The sequence below is a fragment of the Pelodiscus sinensis genome, chromosome 17 (genome assembly GCF_052426305.1).
Source record: "Pelodiscus sinensis isolate ZL-2025 chromosome 17, ASM5242630v1, whole genome shotgun sequence".
NCBI classification, from domain to species: Eukaryota; Metazoa; Chordata; order Testudines; family Trionychidae; genus Pelodiscus; species Pelodiscus sinensis.
Window position 1 is genome coordinate 2,400,172 of NC_143068.1, and position 23,461 is coordinate 2,423,632.

At 56.0% G+C, this 23,461-nt stretch overlaps 2 protein-coding genes across 2 annotated transcripts in view; one reads left to right on the forward strand and one right to left on the reverse strand.

The window, feature by feature from the left end:
* Positions 1 to 18,554, forward strand: part of TRPC4AP (transient receptor potential cation channel subfamily C member 4 associated protein) — a 51,905-nt gene extending 33,351 nt beyond the window's left edge. Inside the window, exons 8-19 of the mRNA XM_075901491.2 lie at positions 1,488 to 1,676; positions 4,963 to 5,105; positions 7,105 to 7,236; positions 7,668 to 7,726; positions 11,129 to 11,230; positions 13,605 to 13,688; positions 13,993 to 14,083; positions 14,874 to 15,014; positions 15,614 to 15,722; positions 16,080 to 16,192; positions 16,333 to 16,539; positions 17,799 to 18,554. Coding sequence (XP_075757606.1) covers positions 1,488 to 1,676; positions 4,963 to 5,105; positions 7,105 to 7,236; positions 7,668 to 7,726; positions 11,129 to 11,230; positions 13,605 to 13,688; positions 13,993 to 14,083; positions 14,874 to 15,014; positions 15,614 to 15,722; positions 16,080 to 16,192; positions 16,333 to 16,539; positions 17,799 to 17,936 — 1,508 coding nt within the window. The 3' untranslated portion in view covers positions 17,937 to 18,554. The remainder of the gene's footprint in view (positions 1 to 1,487; positions 1,677 to 4,962; positions 5,106 to 7,104; positions 7,237 to 7,667; positions 7,727 to 11,128; positions 11,231 to 13,604; positions 13,689 to 13,992; positions 14,084 to 14,873; positions 15,015 to 15,613; positions 15,723 to 16,079; positions 16,193 to 16,332; positions 16,540 to 17,798) is intronic.
* Positions 18,555 to 21,311: 2,757 nt separating this feature from the next.
* MYH7B (myosin heavy chain 7B) overlaps positions 21,312 to 23,461 on the reverse strand; it is a 47,860-nt gene continuing 45,710 nt past the window's right edge. Inside the window, exons 39-43 of the mRNA XM_075901490.2 lie at positions 22,515 to 22,685; positions 22,245 to 22,349; positions 21,845 to 21,940; positions 21,545 to 21,682; positions 21,312 to 21,412 (exon numbers count right to left, since the gene is read on the reverse strand). Of these exons, the coding sequence (XP_075757605.2) occupies positions 21,401 to 21,412; positions 21,545 to 21,682; positions 21,845 to 21,940; positions 22,245 to 22,349; positions 22,515 to 22,685 (522 nt within the window). The 3' untranslated portion in view covers positions 21,312 to 21,400. The remainder of the gene's footprint in view (positions 21,413 to 21,544; positions 21,683 to 21,844; positions 21,941 to 22,244; positions 22,350 to 22,514; positions 22,686 to 23,461) is intronic.

Here is a 23,461-nt window from a genome sequence, read left to right on the forward strand (position 1 = left end):
ATTCTCTGTAGTTTTGAATTGTACTGATCTTCATGTCCTTCATGGAGGGGGAACATTTCAACTCGCAATCAGTTTTTCTTTGAATGAGCTGGGTACTGAACTGAATTAGTTGAAAAAAGGGAAATGAAAGAGAATTCTTTGCATCTGTAGAAGAGGCAACTTCTGTTAGCCAGTTTAACACTTCAACAAATTGTGGTTCAAGGTCCTTAGCCAATTACTTGCACCAGTTCAGTGACCTGGTTCTTGAAAACTTCAGTAGTAAATGCATTGGTTTTGGGGAACGTTTTTCTCTTATTTAAAGAGTGTATGGTAAGTTTAGCCTGAGTTTAATTGCAAACGAGTAGATGAAAACCTATGTTGTTTCACAGAGGTAATCTGTAAAGGGTGGGGACTTGTAATTATTTTTAAGAAAAAATGGAGAACTTGACAGTAACAGACTGCACATCCAGGGGATGATGGAATCTGGTCTTTTAAAGAAAAGTTCTCCTCCATATAGTTTGCTGTTGTATCACTTGACATTGACTCAGTGGATGTTCAGAGTTGAGTTACTGCATGTGCTGAGACGGGTGGTGGTTGTATTGCCTTGGGGGGTTGTGTAGATTTGCACAGGTGGCCACTAGGACTGGGTGCTGCCGTGAGGGTGTTTAAGGCTGTTGTAAGCGCTGCTGGCTGTGGCATGAATGGTGTTGAAGAATTGTAGCAGTTGAGCAAGGGAATCCACCCTCTCTGCAGTCTTCCTCATACAACTGGTGAAATTGTTGCCTGTTAATGAGCTGCTGAGTGGTGTTTGGTTGAGTTCCTTCGGATATCACAATGGACAATGTTCCCACTAATCTTTTCCATCCATGTGCAGAATAAATTTGTGCACCAAGCCATGTGCTAATGTGCACCACCAATAGAAACACAAAACCTTGCTCTGGGCGCTCCTCTAAACAGCTGAGCAGTATTTGAATTTCTCTTGGGCAACTGCACAAGCGCACAACTTACAGGGAACACTGACGAGGACTCTTGAGGTGGCAGGTTTTATTTATAGCAAGTTTAGGCCTTAAATCGTAATAGCCCATGTTAATTTCAAACGAGCTGTTGCATGGGTGTACTGCATAAAGTGAAAATGGCTGAGAAACTTAAATATGGGACAGTAACAGACTGAATCCCGGTGGTGATGCAACTTGATATTCTTAACAATGTTCTCAACCACGTGTGTAGCTGTTTCCATAGCTTCATGTGGACGTACCAGATGTTCCAGGGTTAAAAATCCATTTTTTTTTAAATGATTTGTTTGCCCAACCTGTCGTCTCTCTCTACCTGGCCTCCCTCTTGCTGCTACTGATGGCTCATCAAGAAACCAAAATTTGGGCTTTATCAGCAATATACAATTGGTTGTACATACTGGTTTGTACTTCGATAGGAGCATTTTGGAAAGTGAATTTGCCGTCTGGTATGTAGTCTTCGTTGGTGGTTGACTTGTTTTTGTTTTCCTATTGTAGCTACGCTCTTGAATATTCCCGGCTTTGTTGAACGATTATGCAAGCTGGCAACAAGGAAAGTATCAGAAACAACGGGTACTTCCAATTTTCTCCAGGAGTTAGAGGAATGGTACACCTGGCTGGACAATGCACTCGTTCTTGATGCCCTGATGCGAGTAGCAAATGAGGAAGCAGAGCAGAGCAGCACAGGTATCTGTCTCAAATCTCTATACCCATTGTTTACTAATCTATAGTTTCACTTGTAGAATAGCCGGGTTCCTTCCCCCGCCGTCTTTAAAAAAAAAAAAAAAAAAAAAAAAAAACCAACCGTGTGGAACATAGTATACCTTGATATGTCTCCTATTTTACTCCGATGTGTTGAGTGGATTTTTGTACCTCTATCCTGTGGAAAAGTTGACATTTCAGCTGTCCAAAGTGCTCCTTCTGTAGCGCTATGCCTACAGTCCTCAGAATCCCTCTTCCACAAGAAGAATGTTTTATTTCCATTTTACAGATGGGAACAACTGAGGCATGAGTTAAGCAATTTCCTCCAAATCTTCAGCAGCTTGGCTGCAGCACTGCTTTACAATCCAAGCGTTCTGGCATTCAGCGCTATGCTCAGGCAACTCAGTAACCTTCATACAATGAGAATTAATTTGGATAAACTGTTTATTTCAACAAATTACTTATTTTACATCATCTCAATGCAGCTGGAGATGGCAGCTCATACAAATGTAGGGCTGGAAGGGACCTGGAGAGGTCAAGTTCAGCCCCTGTGCTGACAAAGAACCAAGTAAACGTCGGCCTTTCCTGAAGAGTATTTGTCCTATTCTTAGTCTCCAGTGATCTTCCATCCTTTCCTTGGAAGCCTGTTCCAGAGCTTAAATACCCTTGGGGTTAAAAAGCTTTTCCTGATCTCTAACCCAGCTCCTCCGTGCTTCCTATTAAGCTCATTACTTCTTGGCCTTCCTTCAGGGGACACGGAGAAAGTGGTTTTTTCGAGTGCTAACCCTGCAGGTGCTGCACTCTAACCATCCGTACATCCTTGCGCCAGTGATGGGAGATTTTTGCTAGCCAGGCCTGGCCGTGCTGCACATGCTCAGTTGTCTCGTGGGGTCATTGGCGCCCACTTGTGTGTGTGTGCAGCCCCCTCAGTTCTGTCTCTGCCATCCCCGGGGCTGACTCCTTCACCCTGAAATGTGAGATGAAAACCTTGCAATAGTTATTCCCGCCACCTCCCCATAGCCCGCCCTCCCTCTGCTTAAAAAAAGGGGAGAGGGAATAAAGGTTTTTTTTAAAGCCCTTCCTGTTGTAACCCGTCGGATGATTGCTCCATTTAACAGGCAGCATGCCGGGCTGTTCCTGTCATTTGTGATGGACACTTACATAAGAACGGCCGGACAGGTCAGCCCAAAGGTCAATCCAGCCCAGTGTCCTGTCTGCCCACAGTGACCAATGCCAGATACCCCACAGGGAATCCTCACAGGATCCCTCCCGTCTCCCACTTCAGGCTTGGGCTAGGGTGCCTGGGCTGGGGTGCCCGCCCTGTGGGACTTGGGACCCAAGGTCTGTGGTCACAGGCGGACTTGTCCCTTCTCGTCTGTGTCGGGGCTCAGGGCAGCGAGGCTGGTGTCCGACATTGTGCTCGTTAAACACGCCGGTGTTTGTCATGACACAGCACCATAGCAATTGTCTGTATCTGCAAACAGGGCCGTGTCGCGTACCTTCGCCTTGCATCGCACGGACATTCGGCAGGCTGGCGGCTGCTTCCTGTGGCCAAGCTGTATAACAGTCTGTGGTTAGCACTGACCCCACCTCTGAACCGCCTGCTTGCGAATCACCTTATTGGAGCACACACAAGCAGCCAAAGAAAAAACGGCTACATCCCTTCTCGTGACTGTTGTGCTTTGGGTTGTGATGCTCTAGCTATTCCAATTAGCGCTGTGCACATGCACGGTAGCGGGAAGATTTTCCCATAGCAGCGCCTGTAGCGTCAGCCCGGGTGCCTCTGGGAGTATCGCCTTCGTGGTACCCACTATAGAGCCCAGGCCAATAGAGCGCCCTGTTGACCCAACCCCTCCTCAATTGCTTCTTGCTGCCTGCTCCAACAGAGGGGCGGTGGGACCGGCATTGCAATGGACATGAACAACACATCTTTCCAACTCAGAGCATGGCTCCCCCATGGTAGAAACCTCTTCTGACAGAGTAAACACTATTACTAAATAGCTGTTGTCCCACAGTGAGAGACTCCTGTGTACGTGGAAAAGATTCTCCCTGCAGTGCCAACAAAAGCAAGTGTCTCCTACCTCAGCGCCCTCTTTACGGTCCAGCATGTCATTGCGTATCATGCGGAGTCCTGAGCACCCTTGCGGCTGTCATGACTCTTCATGAACCGATGGGCAGCTCGTTCATCTTCTCCCACCGTATCACCAAGAGCTTTCTTATGGGAATCCAAACACGTCCTGAAGTGCAGGGCGAACCTTACGCCACCCTGGGACCTTAACCAGGTCCTTAGGGGTCTCCCAAGCCCTCCATTCGAAGCCTGGGCCTCATGCTCCCTCCTGCACATGTCGATGACAGAGGTATTCCTGGCGGCGATCCCCTCTGCCAGTTGAGTAGGTGAAGTAACAGCCCTTACGGCAGACCCTGCCCACACTAGCTTACGAGAGAAAATCTCACTCTGGGCAAAATCTTAGGGTGCAGGCAAAGTTGCTTCCAATGTTCCACACTTATGAACCTGTACGCTTGCCTGCGTGCTTTCCTAAACCACACAAGGACGCCCTCGAAGCTTCCCATCACACGCTCAGCGTCAGACAGGCTGTGGCCCTCTCCTGGGTAGAACCAAATCATTCCACAAATCCACAGGATTGTCTGTCTCCAGCGACCGGAAGGTGCAGCAATCTCTTCCCAACGACTCTCCAATGGGAGATCTAACTGTGTTCACGCCTGCTACACAGGACACACAGGGAGTCCCAGTGCTCGTCACTTGTGCTGTCCCCCTTAGCTCTGTCCTTCAGCATTGTACTTCCGGAATGGGTTTTCAGAAGCAGTGAGTATTGGCCTCACTGCAGCCCCCACTGAAGATAGCTGGCCGTGAGGTAAGCTACCTCTAATTCACGATTTCTTGTGCAGGGGTAAGAAGTGACACATTGTCATTAGGCATTTCACATTTATAATCTGTTAGTTTTGTGTGTGAAATGCTCTTTGGCTTATCAGAAAGCGAGTTATTTAACAATATATTTGAGGTACAAAATATAATGAAGGATCCTAATATTCTCATCTAAACTACCAGTGGTGCATTTTTCCCATAGAGAGAGTCTTGCAGCAAACGTGGGATTGCTTATTTGTCTCGTGACACATCTTCACTTTTGCTAGGAAGATCTTGAAGCAAGTGTCCCGCACATGCAGAATTGTGGTGTTTGCTATTATGTAAAGCTGTGACCGGCCCTCTCCTGTTAGTGCTGCTTTGGGCTTATGTCTCTGACCTCTTATCTAGAATCTTCAGATGAAAGTGGATTGGCCAACACCTCGGCAAGAACTCAGCTGCCGCAGTCCATGAAGATCATGCATGAGATCATGTACAAGCTGGAGGTGTTGTACGTTCTCTGTGTATTGCTGATGGGGAGACAGAGGAATCAGGTAAGTGGCTACCTAGGTGTTCGTCGAACATTCTTTCTCTGACTGCTAGACCGAGGTGAAACCTACCTGGACCCACCACCATGCGCTCCACATTTTGTAGTGATGCTGTACCGAAGTCACTGGTTAGAAAGTACCCAGGCCATGGATTTCGTTGCTATACAGAATGCCAGCTGTGGCAATGATTGACTAGAATCCAATTAAAAACGCGGCGCGGCCTGTTTGAGTTGGTCTAAACAGCTGGCCAGTTTGAGGAAGATGAGTGAAATGAGATGGACTGCTGGAAAATAGTTCTGCTTCCTGGAACGCATGGGCTTTGTCGACTCTGCTGTATTTAAATGAGTGATGATATAGCCTCTGCCATGGATAGCTGCCAGCCTTGTTTTAATGCTCACTGGAGCTTCTCATTTGCTCTGTGGACAATCCTTGGTAACTCAAACACCCAGCAGTCTGCAGGAGTTGAGGGTAGGAGTCTGCCGGGAGCCTGGCGTTGGTGGGGAGGGCACTCGGGAACCAAGACTGCCCTAGTCAGGTTGGGAGTAGATCTCTAGATGGCACCTCACCTCACGGGACGGCACAAAGCTCCCTGCCTCCCGTAACCCCCTGGCCTTCTCCCTCCCTTCACTCATGAGGAGTGGATCCCGCAGCACAAGTATCCGGCGTGACTGGCTGTCGCCCTCGTGTCACATGGCACCCCCCATCTGGGCCTTGGCAGCCTAAGAGGGGTGCTCGAGGGGTGGTGACTGTAGCAGGCCCCCTTTGCTCCTGCCTCTGCTGCTTTTAGCAGCCACTCGGAGACCCTGGAGCTTGCAGTCACAGTGCATGTCTGCTGGGCGCGCTCCCGCCACCTGCTTCACATACACAGCTTGGGCTCTCAGCCTTAGGACGGGAAGAGCGGCCCCCCAGCCCTCCTTCCCTGGGCCTGTGTGTAGCCCCAGGCTCCTTAGTCTGGCTGCTCTTTCTCACTTAAGGTTGCCAGATGGCTTAACCAAAAATACAGAATCCCCCCCCCCCCAATGAAACACCAGGGAAAAGATTCTGTTTGGGGGGGGGGGGGGAGAGATTAAAGTTATTGAGCAAAAAAAAGGACCCTGAGTTAAGCAAAAAAAAAATTTTTAAGCGTGGCCCCTTTAAAAAATGCTTTTGAGGCCTTTTTGGCCCTAACAAGCTGCCGGTGGCTGTCCGCATCTTGTCTTCCTGCTCCGGGCCAGACAGCTCCCCTGTGGAACCCGGTAAGCACCCAGGATTTTAGAGGTCTGGTATTTTCTGAATTTTTTTACTGGACACGAGACACCTGGCACAACCCTATTTTCACTCGCTGCTAAGATACGGGCTTTTCTAGGCAGCTGCAGTTCCCCTGCCTCACTGGCAGCTGGAGTGACAGACGGCTGGCCCAGGAGCTCTGCCTCTGATCGGCATTTTCTGTGTTAGAAAGGGACCAGGGACGTTCTGCCTTGCTGGCCACAGAGTCCGCTGCTTGTGCGTTGCTGATCAGTTCCCTGTAGTGCTTCAGGATCGCGTTCTCCACAGCAGCTAGGACACTTGGCACTTTCCACTGCTGCCTCAAGGGGCCCCCCAGAAGCAGGGTTCTGCCGTAGGAGCAGCAGGAAAGACGGGAGGGTCCAGGCACTGAGTTACTAGATAGTAGCTGAGTGCCCCTTAGCACACTGAAGGCTAACTTGCCTCTTGCGGAATACACTCCTTCCTCAGAGGAGCCTTCATAAATTCAAGCCTGAGTTTTGGTGGTCTCCAAGAAACTGGATCACGTGGTTCTGTTCAAGGGAAGTGGGCAGAATTAATTCTTGGGGGAGGCTGAAGTCTTCCCTTTGGGATTTACCACGTCTTCTGCAGGGAGTAAACCCCATGCTCAGTAAAGCATTTCCGTGTGTCTGTTCAGAGTTCATGGAGCTATGCCCAGCTCTGTTCTGAATTGCCTTTTTCCCTTTAGGAAAGCATCAGACAACCAGACAAGTTGAACATTTTTTTTTTTTTCCTCGACCAGGTTCACAAAATGATAGCAGAATTCAAATTGATTCCCGGCCTTAATAACCTCTTCGACAAGCTGATCTGGAGGAAGCATTCGGCATCAACCCTTGTTCTGCATGGGCATAATCAAAATTGTGACTGTAGTCCAGTGAGTACCCTAATTTCACAACATGCAGGGTAATTTAGATGCTACAGTTGTAAACTTGTCCCTTGGAGTTGCCGTGGTCCCATTGATACCAGAGATGAGGTATTGCTTTACCTGCACACTTGAAGTAAACTTTGCTTTGTTGTGGGGTTGGGGGAGGTGGTAAACTTTAGCTTGATGTTGCGTTGCACACCAAAACTCCCCCTTGCACTCCTATCTCCCTTCTCTTCTGTTTCGGGGCGCTCGCGAAGTGTGGCTCTTCCTTCCTTGCGCTGATTGCTTGTCACGCTCAGGATGCTGTGAATGCTTTTACAGTCTAGAAAGATTTGACTGCCCTCGCCTGAGACCTATTTGTCCTCTGCTTCTCATTCGTGCTGATGCTGCAATATGTATTGTACGTATTTTAAAGGGCTTGTTCACCTTCTTTCTTGTAGGACATTACTTTAAAGATACAGTTTTTGAGGCTTCTTCAAAGTTTTAGTGATCACCACGAGTAAGTATGGGAAAAATAAGCTTACAGTAAATTGTGTGTAGTGGCGTCTCTTGTTCCCTTGAATTAAACTGTTGAGCATCCGCAAATGCACTTAGATCCCTGCTCAGAACTGCCGTAGTGAAATGTCCCATTGCGGATGTTGGTAAAAGGGACCTTTGAGTCCATAGGTGGCTCTCCTCCCTCAGAATGAGCATTGAGCCCGGCAGTGGTGTGGCACGCAGGCTCTGTTGCAGCTCTTCTTAAATAGCAAAATCCCGGCCCACGTGAACTAGGGATGTTGGCGCGTAGCCGAGTAGCCGTTTAACCCTGACGCTGGTGCCTGCCGATTAATGGGATCTGCTACACACGGCCAGGGAGGCTTCGCTGCAGGCTCTGCAGGGTAACGCTAAGCTGCTGCAGAGCCCGCAGCGCCTGAAACCGCTGACGCTTTCAGCACTACACGGTTACCGTGTTCAACAATTTAGATCATCCCTAACATGAACAGCTACATGTCATGGCTGTTTTCTGCGAGCGATAAGATGATGCAGATCTGTCTCGGGGTATAGCTCGAGGGACGGAACACATCTTGCCAATGTGTATTTTGCTCTAGGCTGTAACTGGCAAAATCCAGACTTGCCATGTTTTGCTGTTTTTGCTGGCCGGCCCCTTTGGTGGGGCAGGTAACGTTCCATGGTTCATCTTTTCCCTTGGCACTGTGGCATTTCTTTGTCTGACCATAGGCGTTATCTGTGATGCCAGTGCTCCCGTTCCATAACCGCCCTACGTGACTAACGAAGTAGGACATTTCTCTGGATTGTCAGATCTAGCAAAAGGCACTTGTACGTTTTCAAAATGGGTCCTTGGGGCTCCAACCTGAATTTGTCCCCATAATTATGGGACATGCTATGTAGCTTCCTGGCATTATCAGACCCACAAATATAGATACTTTATAATGTGCAGGAAAGGCCCACATGGAGAAAACTAATTCAAGAAAATACAAGGAGTCCAGTGGCACTTTAAAGACTATCAGTTATATTGTGGCATAAGCTTTCCTGAGTTGCAACTCTCTTCATCAGATGCATGAAGGGAAAGAAAAGGAAATGGAAGGTAAGGATACAGAGATGGGAGTGTTACGTGAACTAATTCAATCCAGGTGGATGTGGAGAAGGTGATGAGAAACCAAAAGTAGAAAATTGTAATGAGCCATTCCCAGTTCCTATTCAGACCTATTCCAATGGTGTCAAATTTGCATGTGTGTTCCAACTCAGAAGTTTCACGTAGCAGCCTGGTTTTGAGGTTGTTTTGCTTGAGGGTGGCAGCTTTAAGTCTGTAACTGTCCAGGGAGGCTACAGTGTTCTCCCGCTGCCTTTTGCATGTTACCATTCTTGAGGTCTGACTGTGTCCGTTTGTTCTTTTGCGTAGAGACTGTCCAGTTTGTCCAGTGTACATGGCAGAGGGGCATTGTTGGCACATCATTGCATAGATCACAGTAGTAAATGTGCAGAAGAACAAGCCTTTGATATGGCTGGTGTGGTTAGATCCATGATGGTGTCATTGGGGTACATGTGTAAACAGAGTTGGCAACAGGGTTTGTTGCAAGGACAGGTTCCTGGATTAGTGCTTCTGTTGTGGGCGGAAGGTGATTGGTGAGTGTGTTTCAAGTGTGTTCTCACATATGCCTTTGTATTGCGTTTATTTTCTCTGCTTTTGATATTTGCATTTCCACATCAAATGGTACGGATGGGACACTTCCAGCCTGACTTAGCTAGCTTCATTAACACTGGTCTCTCACACCTGGAGTCTGGATTTCCACTCCAACACCTCTGATGAAGTGGGTTTTACCCATGTAAGCTCATTGCCTAGTATATTTGTTAGTCTCTGCGGTGCCACAGGACTACTTGTTTTTGAAGTTGGACTAACCCGGCAAACCCTCTGAAAAATAATAAGTTGAATCTCTTTAGCTCATGAAGATTGGAATCGGCTGAAACGAAATGGAAAGTGTGGAATCTAGAGCAGAAATGTTAAGAGAATGGGTTATTAACATTAAATAATAGGCAAGTAAAGTCTGTGTTAAGGCATGTAAATGACTGATAAACTGGAGTTACCAGAAAAGCAGATGAAAGCAAGAAACTGAAGAGGGCTCAAACTCAGCTAGTGCAGGGGGAGAGGACTCACCTGAGCCCTTCTGTTACTGGCTAAGGATTTCAAGAATTCCCTTTGGAATAGTGAAAGGTGTTAGAATTCCATTGCAGAAACCTATTGACCTGGAAGGAATCAGGTACCATGTGGCATCTCCAGCTGATGCTAATCAGGAGGGTAAGGAGTTGAAAGCCATAGGGCATCTGAGGAACAATTTGTATTTTTCTCTTGGTCTTGGCCCAGCATCTTAAACTAGGGGAGAAGTGCTGACCAGTGCTCAGGGCTTGTTAGCCCATGAAAGCAAAGCCTGGGCAGTCTTGGAAGCCACCCTGACTAGCAGGTGGCCGGAATTGGTTTGGCCTAGAAAATAGCTAGACAGTGCTGATAAGGAAGGCCAGGCTGCCATGTCTGATTAAAAATTAATTAGTTATGGCGTACAGCAAAAATGGCTGTTGCATTGGAAAGAGTAGTTCATACAATGCATTGGTTAGATGGAAAATATTTTTCTTTCACGGTGAATATTATATAGTGAGTGACTTTTTTTTTTTGTTCTCTTGAAAATGGTAAATGGGAAATTAAGGTTTTTTTGAATGACACTGGAAAAACTTTTGTGTAGTTACTAGGCTCGTTTTATTGTGTGAGTTTTTGACGTTGCTATATCATCCCCATTTTCTAGTTCATTTCCTGGCATTTTTCAGATCTCTTCAGGAATAGGGGAATAACAGTCAAGTAAACTGTGACCAAGTACTGGAAAAGTTGAGTGTTTTATACAATTTAATGTTACTGGTTCATATGTTTGGGCTACTATTCATAGGCAGCTTTTTGAGGGATTGTATAAAGTCTTAGACTATTTTTGAAAGTTAGTGTCATTGCTACTTTATCTGTTGTAAGCTGCTAAAAATGCCTCTTGTAAGCTGAAAGGGCACCCTTGTGTTGCATCTCAAATGTGCTTTTGGGTGACTATGGTATAATGGAGACAAGCGTAAGAAGCTTAGCACTGCTTTTTTTAATGATTAGTGGCAGGGACTGAACTTTGGGAGGACTGACGATGTGAGACAGCATGCACTCATAAGCAGGATAGCCACCTGTTAGCAGGCTGCCTAAATAAACGTCTGTTCCCATATTTCCAGTTTCACAGGTAACTTAGCCACATTATCTTGTTTGGCTTGGAGGCAGTGATTGCTAGATACACGTGCTGCTCTAGCAGCACTACACACACCATGAATTAAGGAGACACGTGGATGTGCTCGCTTCATTCTCCTTTTTCCTCTCCATAACTTTCAGGAACAAGTATCTTCTGTTAAACAGCCAAGAGCTTAACGAACTGAGTGCAATCTCCCTCAAAGCCAACATCCCGGAAGTAGATGCAGTTGTCAACACAGACAGGTAGGGGGCGGCTGTAGTTTTTGCAGCCTGCTAGTTTAAGCTTCCTTAAACGCTGAGAAGTTCGGTGCGTGCTCGCACTAGAGGTTTTGTCGATCTGCTGTGTCTGAAATCCTTCGCGAAGCCTCATTCCCTTAGCGTCTGCAAGAAGGTGCATTAGCATAAGCACTGGGAAACGATGGGCACGCCAAGAGATGTGTTTTCATGTCACGTGGAAGAAGCTAGGCACGTCCGTATCAAATAGCCGTGCTCTGTAGGGCCGTTGCATCGCTAGGTGCAGATCCCGACCGGCTGCGCTGTGTTCATAGCAACGACTCCGGTGGCGGGGACGGTGGCACCGGATTCCAGCGTGTGGCCGGGCTCCCCACGCTCTGTGCTGCTGAGCAGGGGCCCTGGCCTTTCTGACCGCCAGCCTGCCAGTGGCTGTGGGAAGTGAGCTGCAGCCCCCCTAGCTCAGGACTAGCCCCCAGTGCTATTTTGCGGTTGGGCTGTAGGCCTGGCCTCAGTCCCACATGACCCCAGCTGGCTTCTGAGTCACTGGAGTGAACAGATGTGAGCACCTGCTAAAGGGGCGTGAGGGCGGCTGCTGATCCAGTTCGGCCACCCTGCCCTAACGTGTGTAAACCCTTTGGAGTGGCCCCACGAAGGTGTCTGATCCGTGTGACCTCTGGAGACCAGCCCTGGCACACGGCCCCACTCGTGTGCGAGACACAAGAACCCAGCTCTTCCCTCTGCAGGGCTCCGGCGACAGCAGACCAAAGCGCCAATGGCTCCGACCAGAAAGCTGGTGTGAGCGCAGCGGTGCCTTGACTCGGGAGGGGTCTCTGGCGCGGTGGGATTCCCCAGTTCTTTGCCAGCTTCCTTCTTAGCTGCCCTGTTGAGAGATCCCCACCCCGGCGACCGAGCCCTCTCCTCCTGGGCGCGGCTACCCTGCTTGTCCTGCGTCAGCCGTGCAAAGGGAGGCGCTGCCCTGCGTGGCGTGGCCGCTAGGAGGGGGCGGGGGAGGCGGCCGTGCGGAGGGAGGCGCTGCCCTGCGTGGCGTGGCCGCCAGGAGGGGGCGGGGGAGGCGGCCGTGCGGAGGGAGGCGCTGCCCTGCGTGGCGTGGCCGCCAGGAGGGGGCGGGGGAGGCGGCCGTGCGGAGGGAGGCGCTGCCCTGCGTGGCGTGGCCGCCAGGAGGGGGCGGGGGAGGCGGCCGTGCGGAGGGAGGCGCTGCCCTGCGTGGCGTGGCCGCCAGGAGGGGGCGGGGGAGGCGGCCGTGCGGAGGGAGGCGCTGCCCTGCGTGGCGTGGCCGCCAGGAGGGGGCGGGGGAGGCGGCCGTGCGGAGGGAGGCGCTGCCCTGCGTGGCGTGGCCGCCAGGAGGGGGCGGGGGAGGCGGCCGTGCGGAGGGAGGCGCTGCCCTGCGTGGCGTGGCCGCCAGGAGGGGGCGGGGGAGGCGGCCGTGCGGAGGGAGGCGCTGCCCTGCGTGGCGTGGCCGCCAGGAGGGGGCGGGGGAGGCGGCCGTGCGGAGGGAGGCGCTGCCCTGCGTGGCGTGGCCGCCAGGAGGGGGCGGGGGAGGCGGCCGTGCGGAGGGAGGCGCTGCCCTGCGTGGCGTGGCCGCCAGGAGGGGGCGGGGGAGGCGGCCGTGCGGAGGGAGGCGCTGCCCTGCGTGGCGTGGCCGCCAGGAGGGGGCGGGGGAGGCGGCCGTGCGGAGGGAGGCGCTGCCCTGCGTGGCGTGGCCGCCAGGAGGGGGCGGGGGAGGCGGCCGTGCGGAGGGAGGCGCTGCCCTGCGTGGCGTGGCCGCCAGGAGGGGGCGGGGGAGGCGGCCGTGCGGAGGGAGGCGCTGCCCTGCGTGGCGTGGCCGCCAGGAGGGGGCGGGGGAGGCGGCCGTGCGGAGGGAGGCGCTGCCCTGCGTGGCGTGGCCGCTAGGAGGGGGCGGGGGAGGCGGCCTCGTCCAGCCTGTGTACGCCGCAGGGGACGTCCCGTTTGCTGACGGCGCTGGTGAGCTGTCCTAGGCCGGCGCCCACCCTTGTGCAGAGTTCTGCTCTGCGGGCTCCAGGCTGCAGCCGCTGCCGCCTCCTTGAACCACCATGTCCCTCCCTAGCTCGTCTCACCCCGTGCCTGCAAATTCTGTTCGTGGCTCAGGCGCCACTTCTGCCTTTCCCGGTGATGCCGCTGTCTGGTTGGGTCAGGCGCGATGAGCTGGGCAGGCTTTCCTGTGGGGACGAGCTCACTTGGCTCTGCCTGGCTCTGAGTCCAGTAGAGACACTGTGCTTGTCGAACCAAACTCTCCCTCCCCCGTCCCGTTCTCACGCAGAACCGTCAGGCCTGCTGCTCCTTCTGAGCACTCCTGTTTCGTTGCCATTTGAAATATTTCCAGTCTTTTTCCTGCGTCCTTTAGAAGTCTGGTCTGCGACGGGAAAAGGGGGCTGCTAACCAGGCTGCTGCAGGTCATGAAGAAGGAACCGGCCGAGTCCTCGTTCAGGTGGGTTCCATTTACCCTGGGGTACGTGGCTCTTTGCGGGACTGGCAAGACTTGCTAGTGATCAGTGCTTGTGACAGCTGCCGTATTGTATTATCCGTGGGGAGAAGACTTGGAAGGGCCGATCCGGCTTCTCAGGTGTAGTGCGTGGAAGTGACTCTTCAGTGGAATCAGTTTGCACCTTTTCACTTGTGTGCTGGAACGAAATGGCCAGGGAGGCCTCGTTCAGCCTGAAATGTGCGTGCTAAATTGATCTTTACTAGTTCAACAAGGCTCCTGGGGAAAACTCCATTTGTATTTGTTTCAGGTTTTGGCAAGCAAGAGCAGTTGAAAGCTTTCTCCGAGGTGCCACTTCCTATGCAGACCAGATGTTCCTGCTAAAGAGAGGGCTCTTGGAGGTAACCCCCTAGATGTCTGCTCTGGCCTACGTACACTGGAACGAACTTAGCTGGTATCTCCATGGAAATGGGTGGATTTAATTTTAAGAAAATTCAGGCACCTTAAGAAAGGAGAGCTGGAATTCACTGCAGTAATAGGCAGCTCTTACACCTAGTGCGACACTTTTGAGAGGTGTAGCTTTGTTTTCAACAAAATCAACTTTTTAAGGGGTGGTCACATCTGGTAGATCTGTGATTCTAGGCATCTGAACGGTTGTAGGTGATCAGAGTTAAGGTTGGGCTCACTCCGAACCAGGGAATCGGTGCAGGTCCTTACAGTATGCAGATTCTAGGTGACTTGTTTCTACCTGAGGGCTTGTCTCCACTGCACCGGGATCGATGCTGCAGCAATCGATCCACCGGTCGTCGATTTATCATGTTTGCTTGGATGCAATAAATCGATCTCCACGCGCTCGCCCATTGACCCTGGCTACTATGCTCACCCTGGTGAGTAGCAGGTGTCGATGGGAGAGCGGAAGACCTTACAGCGCAGACGACGTAGCGGTGAGTACGTCAACTTCAGCTAGGCTGGAGTCATGTAGATTAGATGGGTGGCGGGGGGGTAGCATAGACAAGGAGATCTTAGCTGCTCCGTTTGTGGGTCCTACAGGGGAAAATCACCTGATTCACCTCCTCCAGAAAGTGTACTCGCGTGTCACTCGGAAGCAGTAGCTGGGTCGCAAGCATTCGAATCTGCGTTCTGCTGACGTAGGCTACGATGTGGCGGTAACCCCCTTTCCTTTCTCGCCAGCATATTCTCTACTGCATTGTTGACAGCGAGTGCAAGTCCCGCGATGTGCTTCAGAGTTACTTCGACCTTCTGGGAGAACTGATGAAATTCAACATTGACGCTTTCAAGAGGTTCAACAAATACATCAACACGGACGAGAAGGTGAGTGTCCTCGGGAAGCCAGCCTCCCTGCTCTGTGCCAGGTGCAGTGCTGTGCTGAGTTGAGTTAATTGCCCCTTTCCGTCTCTGAGGGATGGTTTGGTGTGGCGGGAGGGGCTCAGACACCTTGCTGCTTGCGTGGGGCCTGCCTGGCAGCCCATCTGGCTCTACCCGGCTGGGCGGGAACGCCCAGGGGCGGTGGTCCCGGGATATTCAAAAGACCAGTTTGTGCATCTTCGTATCCCTTCCTGGGCAAGCGTCCCATTGCCTGGAGCTCTCCGGCTGTGACAGGGAGGGGTGTCGGCCATGGGCTTCGGGTACATGGGCCCTGGAGTGGTCGGGGCGCTGTACTCGGAGGGACTGTTGGGGGAGCTGCACGCTGGATGCACAGAGTGTGAAAGGCCTCGCTGTAAGCCGGGGGCTGGAGGCTGGTCCTCGACACCAGAGTCCGCTTGTCCTCGACACCAGAGTCCGAATAGCTGTTCCTGCCATGTAATGCCGCTTGTTACTGCATTCAGCATTCTCCGCACGTGTGAAACTGCTCCTCCAGCGCCCGCCTCTCATGTCACTGGCAAACCTAGCTCTAAAATGGCTGTCTTCAGTTTCAGATCTTTTTGAACCAGATCAACAGTTCACTGGTTGACTCAAACATGCTGGTTCGCTGCATTACCTTGTCTCTGGACCGATTTGAGAACCTGTCTGATATTAAAGGTAAGGGAAGACTTGGCAGTTCTGGGAGAGGTTGTGTCTCATGTGACTTGGCCCGTGTGCATCCTGTGAGCACCAGCTCTCTGCTGCGCTGCCACCTTGCCGGGGAGGGGGGAGCCTTCAGCAGCAGACCCCTCGCAGTAACAGAGCTCTGTGCCAGCCCCGTCTGACCCCACACAGCCGTCTCCTCCAAGCCAAGTGTCCCCGTCTGTTCTGAGGGACGCCCAGCCTGCCTGCAGCTCTGAGCACAGGGCCTTGTCAGGCGCGGGTTCAGACACTGCTGCCCGGCCCTTCCATCCACACTTGCATTCCTGTGTATCGAAACTCTGCAAAGCTAACGCTCTGGTTCTGGCCCCACAGTCGCCGAAGTCTTGTCGGAGTGCCGCCTGCTGTCGTACATGTCTCAGATGACCATGAGAATGTCCTTCCTCTTCCGCCTCATCAACATCATTCATGTCCAGACGCTCACGCAGGTAAGAGCTGGCACGGCGATAGCATTGCTGCGGCCGAGCGGGTGCTAGGAGCATTTCTCCCAAGCTAATTCTCTGATCACTGGAATGCTTGATCTCGCCAGTGCTCTGCACCTTGATTCTCCGTTTCTCCTGCCTTCTAGGAGAACGTCAGTTGTTTGAACACAAGCCTAGTTATCCTAATGCTGGCCCGGCGGAAAGACAAGCTCCCCTTCTACCTGCACACGCTGCAAGAGATGGAATACACCCAAAAGTACCCCGGCTTCATCCTCAACAACTTCCATAGTCTCCTGCGCTTCTGGCAGCAGCATTACCTCAACAAGGACAAGGACAGCACCTGCTTAGAAAACGTAGGTGGAGTCTCCACTGCCCTGGGAGACCGGGTCTGCTAGTGTCCCTGCCTCCCAAGGGAGTGTCCCTAAAGTGCTTGTGCTGTCTCGGCAATCCCGTGCCAGGTCACCCACTCGGGAGCGGGAGGCAGCTGTCGGGCTGGAATCCGGTCTGCCCTGGGACCGGCTCGGGGGGCAAAGGCCTTAGGCAGGGTCCTGAGGAGTCGGTGCAGAATTGTTCCCTGGAACTTGGCAAGTCTCCTTGTCAGCGTCCCAAGCAATGGGCTTGTTCCCCTTCCTTGGGGGCGAGGAGGGTGAGGGGCTATTCTGCCCCGGCGCCAGATCAGGAAGCTTTCCCCTGACTTGTGCTAACGCCCCCGTCTGCCCCCCGGATAGCCACGCCTTTCACATACAGCTCTCCAGCTTCCTCTCCGCCACAGCACTTCCTGCTCGTTCGCTCGCTTCGCCCCTCTAGCGTGGCAGCACCTCGGGGTTCGGCTCACGCCAGCAGGAAATGGTGCTCCTCTCCCACGGCTTAGTCTTAAGGGATCAGGAGTCCAGTGGAACCCTTCCTTGCCCCATTGTCTCTCTCCAGCCAGGGCCCGCTCCCTGGTGCAAACCGCGGACTTGTCCTCTGCTCCATGGTGGGAGTAGCATGGGTGGGGCAATAGCCCCTCGGTAGCTTTACTGACCGACATGCCTGTCTGCATTGGATCAAATGCTGAGCAGAATTCCTCTGTGCTAGAGCGGGCAGCAGGTTGGAAATGGAGCGTTCACCGTGATCGGCTTTGACCCAACCCAAGGCCCATAGAAATGTCTCCGTGTAAAATCGGCTGGGAAACTTAGCAAGCAAACATCCTCTGCAGCATCTAACCCAGGCTGGGGATGTTACCGTGTCGTCGATTTCACCCATCACCCTGGGCTTGTCGGTTAATCCTACTAACCACACTCTCTCCTCCCCCCCACCTTGCAGCCTGTGGGGAGCGCCTCTCCCTCACGGACAGGGGCTGCTGTTGCCTCTGTATCAGAGCCAGTCTGCTCCTGCCTGCCACCCTGCACTGCTGCCTCTGATCCAGGGGTTGGGTACCCATGATTCCCTTAGGGCCAGCCCCGCCCCACGCAGGGTCCTGGCGAGCGGGTGACCGCGTGGGCCTTTGGGTTTCTCTGCCTGGTGCTCGGGGAGGGAGACCAGCTCGTATCTGGGGGCAGCTCAGGCTCATGCTAACGAGCATCAGGGATATTTGCAGCCTGTCACCTGACTGGACTCTCTTCCCCCTCAGAGCTCCTGTATTAGTTTTACCTACTGGAAAGAGACTGTCTCTCTACTGCTCAGCCCCGACCGGACGTCCCCCTGGGCCATAGTTAGCTACATTGAGGAGGCGTATATGGACATCGACAGAGACTTCGTGGAGGAGTGATTCCCCAGGCTGGCTCCAACGGAGTGTCTGGCAGATGGTGGATTTTCAGGGATACGCTGCATCGTGTGTGCACCAGCTTGGAACCATGGATGTTAGTGCTTTAAGACCCTTCCCCCGCCGCAGCTCCTGCAGGAAAGGACTTTCTTTGGAAGCTCTCTGGGCCTGTTCAGGGATGGATCTTCCAAGCATCTCGGGATACAACTAATCACCTGCGAACCCCGCCCCCGTGCAGTGTGCTAGCCACGCCTTCTCCCTTGGCCACAGGAGCTGCGGCTTCTCTGGCCACTCGAATGAAGCAAGGCCCCAGGCTGTCCACAGCACGGTGCAGGCCGGGAGCGCGCTTTGCGGGGCTGGGCTGGGTGCGCGCTTGGAATGCCTGGCTGCGGTAGCTCTGGCCACCCTGTCCCATCCCTGTTTGGATTGTTTGGCGCTAAATCGGTGTGCCCCCGTCTGCGCTGGGGCGGGGGGCGGGGTCTCTGCTCCTGCTCTCCGGTGGCGCTCTCCTGCCGGGAGTGTCCCGCAGGGCTGCCGAGCCGAGCGCAGGAGCGGGCAGGGGCTGAAATCACAGCCAGGGCTCGGTTGGCCCAGGCATTAACATTAAATGGACTGATTTTTAAACCCGTGGCTTGTCCCTTCTTGGGTCACTAATCTCAAGGCAGTTTAAAGCTTGGAGCCTGGCGTTTGCTGTGGGGTTCCCCACGCTGCCCGGCGAGCGCTAACGCGTGTGCCTGGAAGCCTAGGGCGGGCTGAGCTTGCTGTGAACACAACGGTGCGTTCCAGGTGCGGTATTGACTGGCCGAGGCGCTGGGGACAGACCCACCTTTGGTCCAAGTCACTTTAAAACCCCCGTGTGGCAGAACTCTGCTGCCTCGCCGAGCCTGCCTTTCCCAGCGGGCCCGAGCAGGTCGCGGGAGGGCCGCGTGCCGCGTGGCCCATGAGTGGAGTGAGTCGGTGCGGCGCTGGAGCCTGGTGGAGCTCCCGCGTTCACCGCAAAGCTCCTGCATCTCGCGGACGCCCTGGGGCCGGATTCCTCCTCCCCCCAGACGGCGTTGGGAGCGGCTCGTTGCCGCGAGAGCCAGTGAGGGTATTTCTGACCCCGGGCCAGCACCTCCCCCAAGATCCCGTCTGCCGCCGGAGGGGAGGGCAGGGCAGCTCCAGGGGCCAGACGCACGGTGCTGGTGGAGCCTTGCCAGCCGAAGGAATAACCCTGCGAGGTCCAGGCCCTGGCGTTGGGGGAACTGGCCTGCTGCTGCCATGTGCGGGCTGGGCTTGGCTTGGACAGGGCCATCCCACTCTCTCCCCCCCCCCCCCCCCCCGTGCTGTTCATGGGCAGCCTGACAGCTCCCAGTCAGGAGCAGGGGACTGTCGAGTGCCCAGCTGAGCCAGCCAGGGACTTGGACAGCCTGGCCTGAGGGAGACACTTAACCCGCAGCTCCAGGCGATGCCTCTCCTCCCAAGCCAGGCCGCCCGGCGGCCGCCTCAGCTCTCCAGCCACCTTTCCTCGCAGCAAGGGCCCTCTTCTGCCGTTGGGCTGCTTTGTGCCCCTGCCTGCTCGGAGCTCTCCTAGGCGGGCCCTTGCAAATCCAGGCCTGGGCCTAGAAGGCGAAGGTTACAGGAGAGCCCTTGCTGGCATCTCGCTAACTTGCTTCCGCTAACGAACGGCTGCTGTGCGTCTGCAGAGGACCGGCCCTCGGCACTCTCTGTCTGGGGGGGTGGGGCCAGGCTGTGCGCCCCTCCTGGCGCCCCTCTTCTGTCGCGGGCCAGTGCCTCAGACGCCCTTTCTTCGAGCGCCTCGGGCGGTCAGGCCTGCAGGCAGCTCCAGGGTCTGACTTGTGGAGCCAGGACTCGTTCATCACCTGGCTCGGACTGATCTGGGGGGCTTGGGGCAGGTGCACGGAAGCAATCCCCCCGCCCGCCCCGAGGGGTGGCTCTGAGCTGTGACGGGGCAGAGGACCCTCCGTGAGCCGAGTTTCTAACACGACTGAGTAGGTTGGGGTGAAAGCTCGCGCCCTTGGCTTCCAGGGACTCTGTTGGCATTAGCTGCTCGGGGAGCCCCACCCTGCAGGGGCCAGGGCCGACCCGGCCCTGATCCTGGCTGAGGGGCGCTCCGATTGACGTGCCTCGCCGGGCCGGCCTGAGGGACCACAGGGCTTGCTGCTGTGGCTGGAGCAGTGTCCGGGATGCAACGTTTCTGGCTCGGTGCTCTCCCAGAGGCTTTGCTGAGGGGGTGCTGCTGCTCTTGCCCACGACTAACTGCGAACGTGTGTCCATGGAAGCAATTAAAGACTCTATTTTAAAAGCTGGGTGGAGCGGTGTCTGTCTTCAGAGGCCCTGCCTGGCTGCGCCCCTCTCCCACGCCGCTGGCCGGGCCGGGCTGCCTGGCGTTCCCTCGCTCAGGCCCTGGCCCTGGCTGGCAGGTGAGCGCTTGAGCTGCTGGGTCGGGCGGTGTGCGGAGAGCACCGTGGGGCTGCCCGCTGCTGGCACAGACAGGCCCAGGCTGGCGAGCCCGGAAAGCCCTCAGCTGAGAGCAGGAGGCAGGACGTGGGAAGGTTCCTGCGGCAGTGGCCAGGTGGGCCGGGGCGGGGGGCTGGTCCCGGCTGAGCCTGGCAGGGCTCTTCCCTCTTGCTGTGGTTCCTCCCAGGTTTTACTGTGGTGGGGGCCATGCCCGTGGCTGGCCTGTCCCCGGCTGGGCCCAAGCTGTGGGAGGCTCCCCAGGATCCAGCCCCAACCCAGCGGTCTCCCCTGCAGTTTGTGGCACCGCCAGGCCAGCAGCAGGTGCGTTACTGCGGCACAGCCGGGCCTTCCGCTGGCTTGTCCCCACAGCCCCAGTTCTGCGTCTCCCCGCTCCTGGAGCAGCTTTGCCGGCCACCGCTGATCGGGCTGGAATGGCAGCCCAGGGCCCTCAGCCGCCTTCCCCTGAGCCGGGGTCGGCAGCCTCCCCTCGCCCCGGGCCAGGCCGTGCTGCAAGAAGCACTCGGCTGGGACCATGGCTCAGATGGTTCAGAGACGAGGGCGCTGGGCCGGGCGCTGCCCTTGTGTCCCGCCGCCGCCCTGGGGCAGGTAACGAGCTTTTTCCAGCAATGGCGGCTGCTGGACTAGCCCGACTGGCCCCTCCCGGCTCGTGTCCCGCAGGACCCAGGCTGAAGCGCCATGCCAGGGAGCCAGTGCCGCCTGCGAGCTCGGCTCCCTTCCCCTGGGGGCCTGGGCCTGGGGCTTCCTGGCGGGCAGGGCTAGTGCCATGGCCTCTGGGTCCTGTCCCCCCGGGCGTCTGGCGGGCTGCTCCCTGCACAGCCGCGGCCCTCAAGGCCCCGAGGTCTCAGCCCAGCGCACAGGCCCGGGGCTGCCCTCCCGCCCACAGACAGCAGGGAGCCGGGCTCGTGGGAAGCTGCGTTTATTCCTCGGGACAGGCGGGCAGCGGCTGTTGCAGCCGGTTGCTCGAGACCCGCAGGCGGGCGCCGTGGCTCCTACTCCTCGTGCTGCCAACAGAACAGAAACGTGGACTCAGGCCCCGGGCTTGCAGGGGCGGCCCCTTGGCCCGTTCCATAGCCATAGCCACAGCCCCAGGGGCTGGTGCAAACCCGGGCCGGCTCCTGGCTCCCCTTCCCTACCTTGGAGGTGATGACGTCCCTGGTGCGGACGCGCAGCTTGTTGACCTGGGTCTCGGCGATGTCGGCTCGCTCCTCGGCGTCGTCCAGCTCGTGCTGCACCTTGCGGTACTTCACCAGGTTGGAGTTGGCCTGCTGCTCCTGTGCCCGGCAGAGCAGGGGGTGAGGGCAGGGCTCCGGGGCCCCAACCTGCCCGGCACTTCTGGGCAGCACCGCCCCTCCTCTGCCCGGCTGGGCCGGGGCGAAGGGTCCCCCTCCCAGCCGCAGGGGCTCGCCCTGGGGCGGGCTGGGCCTGGCACTTACCGCCTCCTCGAACTGGCGCTTGTAGCTCTTGACCTTGTTCTGCAGTTTGTCAATCAGGTCCTGCATCCGCGCCAGGTTCTTCCTGTCCTCCTCCGTCTGCAAGAGCCCGCCGGGGCCGTGAGCCTCAGCCCAGGCTGCCACCCCCAGTGTCCCTCCCCCACTCCCTTGGGCCCCTCCCCACATCCCCCGCTTGCTGACTGATTTCTCTCCCCCCCCCCCCCCCCTCTGCCCTGCTTCCAGCTCCGGGGCCACCCCCCAGCAGCGAGTCGAGAGGCCGGGGGCCCTGTGTGGCGCTGGGCTGAGTGGGGCGAGGCCGGGGGCTTTCCCACAGATGTGCACTGTGCTTGGGGGGCTCCCCATGGCCGGCGGGGGTCAGGCTGGGGCCCTGGCACTGCTGTACCTGGTAGGTCAGCTCCTTGACCCTCCTCTCGTACTTGCGGATGCCTTTCTGGAGCTCAGCCATCTTCTTCTGCTCCACGTCCAGCTCCCCCTCCAGCTCGCGCACCTGTGGGCAGAGGCGGGGTCGCTCGGGCTCTGGCGGCCTGGCCCAGGAGGGGCTGGGGATGCACCTGGGGCTCTGGGCTCTGGGCTCCTGCCAGCCCCTGGCCCAGCACTGGGGGAGGGGAGGGGACGCCACCCAGGGGCTGGAACCGGCCCTGCCCCCACTCACCCTGGCCTCCAGCTTCTGGATCTGCTTCTTGCCCCCCTTGAGTGCGATCTGCTCGGCCTCGTCCAGGCGCATCTGCAGGTCCTTGATGGTCTGCTCCATGTTCTTCTTCATGCGCTCCAGGTGCGCGCTGGTGTCCTGCTCCTTCTTCAGCTCCTCCGCCATCATGGCCGCCTAGGGCCAAGGGGGGCTGTCAGTGCGGACGAGGGCCCCAGGCACATGGCCCCCGGCCCCCTCCCGTGCTCGGGGAGGCCTGCGGGAGCCCTGGCACCGTGGCTGCGTGCCGGCCTCCTGGAGCGCTGCCGCTTCGGGGCGGTGTCCCTGGCAGCTGGGCGCTTGGCCCTGCGGGAGGTTCCGCTGGCCCCAGCTGAGGGGCGTGTGCACACAGCTGGGGTTTGTTTCCACGGGTGGTGCACATCTCGAGCCTTTGTGCGCACTCAACAGTATTCCACACATGGATGGAAAAAATTAGCGGGAGCATTGGGCAGGGAATTTGATCAGTCAGCAAGTACCAGCCTGGGCCCCAAGTATCTAAGCTGGTCTCTTCTGCCCAGCAGGGGAAGAGCCGGTGGCTGGAAATTCAGCACAAGAGTCGGCCGGGCCGGGCCTGTGACGGGGGTAGGGCTGGGTATTGCAGCCACTGGTACGTGTGGGGTGCAATGCGGGCCCAGCGGGGGGCTGGCCACTGGCTCTGGTTCCAGGGGTGGGCGCAGGTGGGGCTTGCACGTGCCGCTATGGGCGTTAGCTGTCAGCTCAGCCGCTGGCCCTGGAGCGCCCCTCGCAGGAGCGCCCGCCTGGGAAGAGCAGCCCAGCAGGGGCCATGGAGCCGGGAAGCAGCTACACTGAACGGGCGGGTCTGGAGCGTGGGCCGGAGCCTGAGCCTGCGTTGACCTGTGAGCCACACGTGCAGCCCACTCCGTGGCCGAGGAGACGCCAGGGCCCTGCAGGCT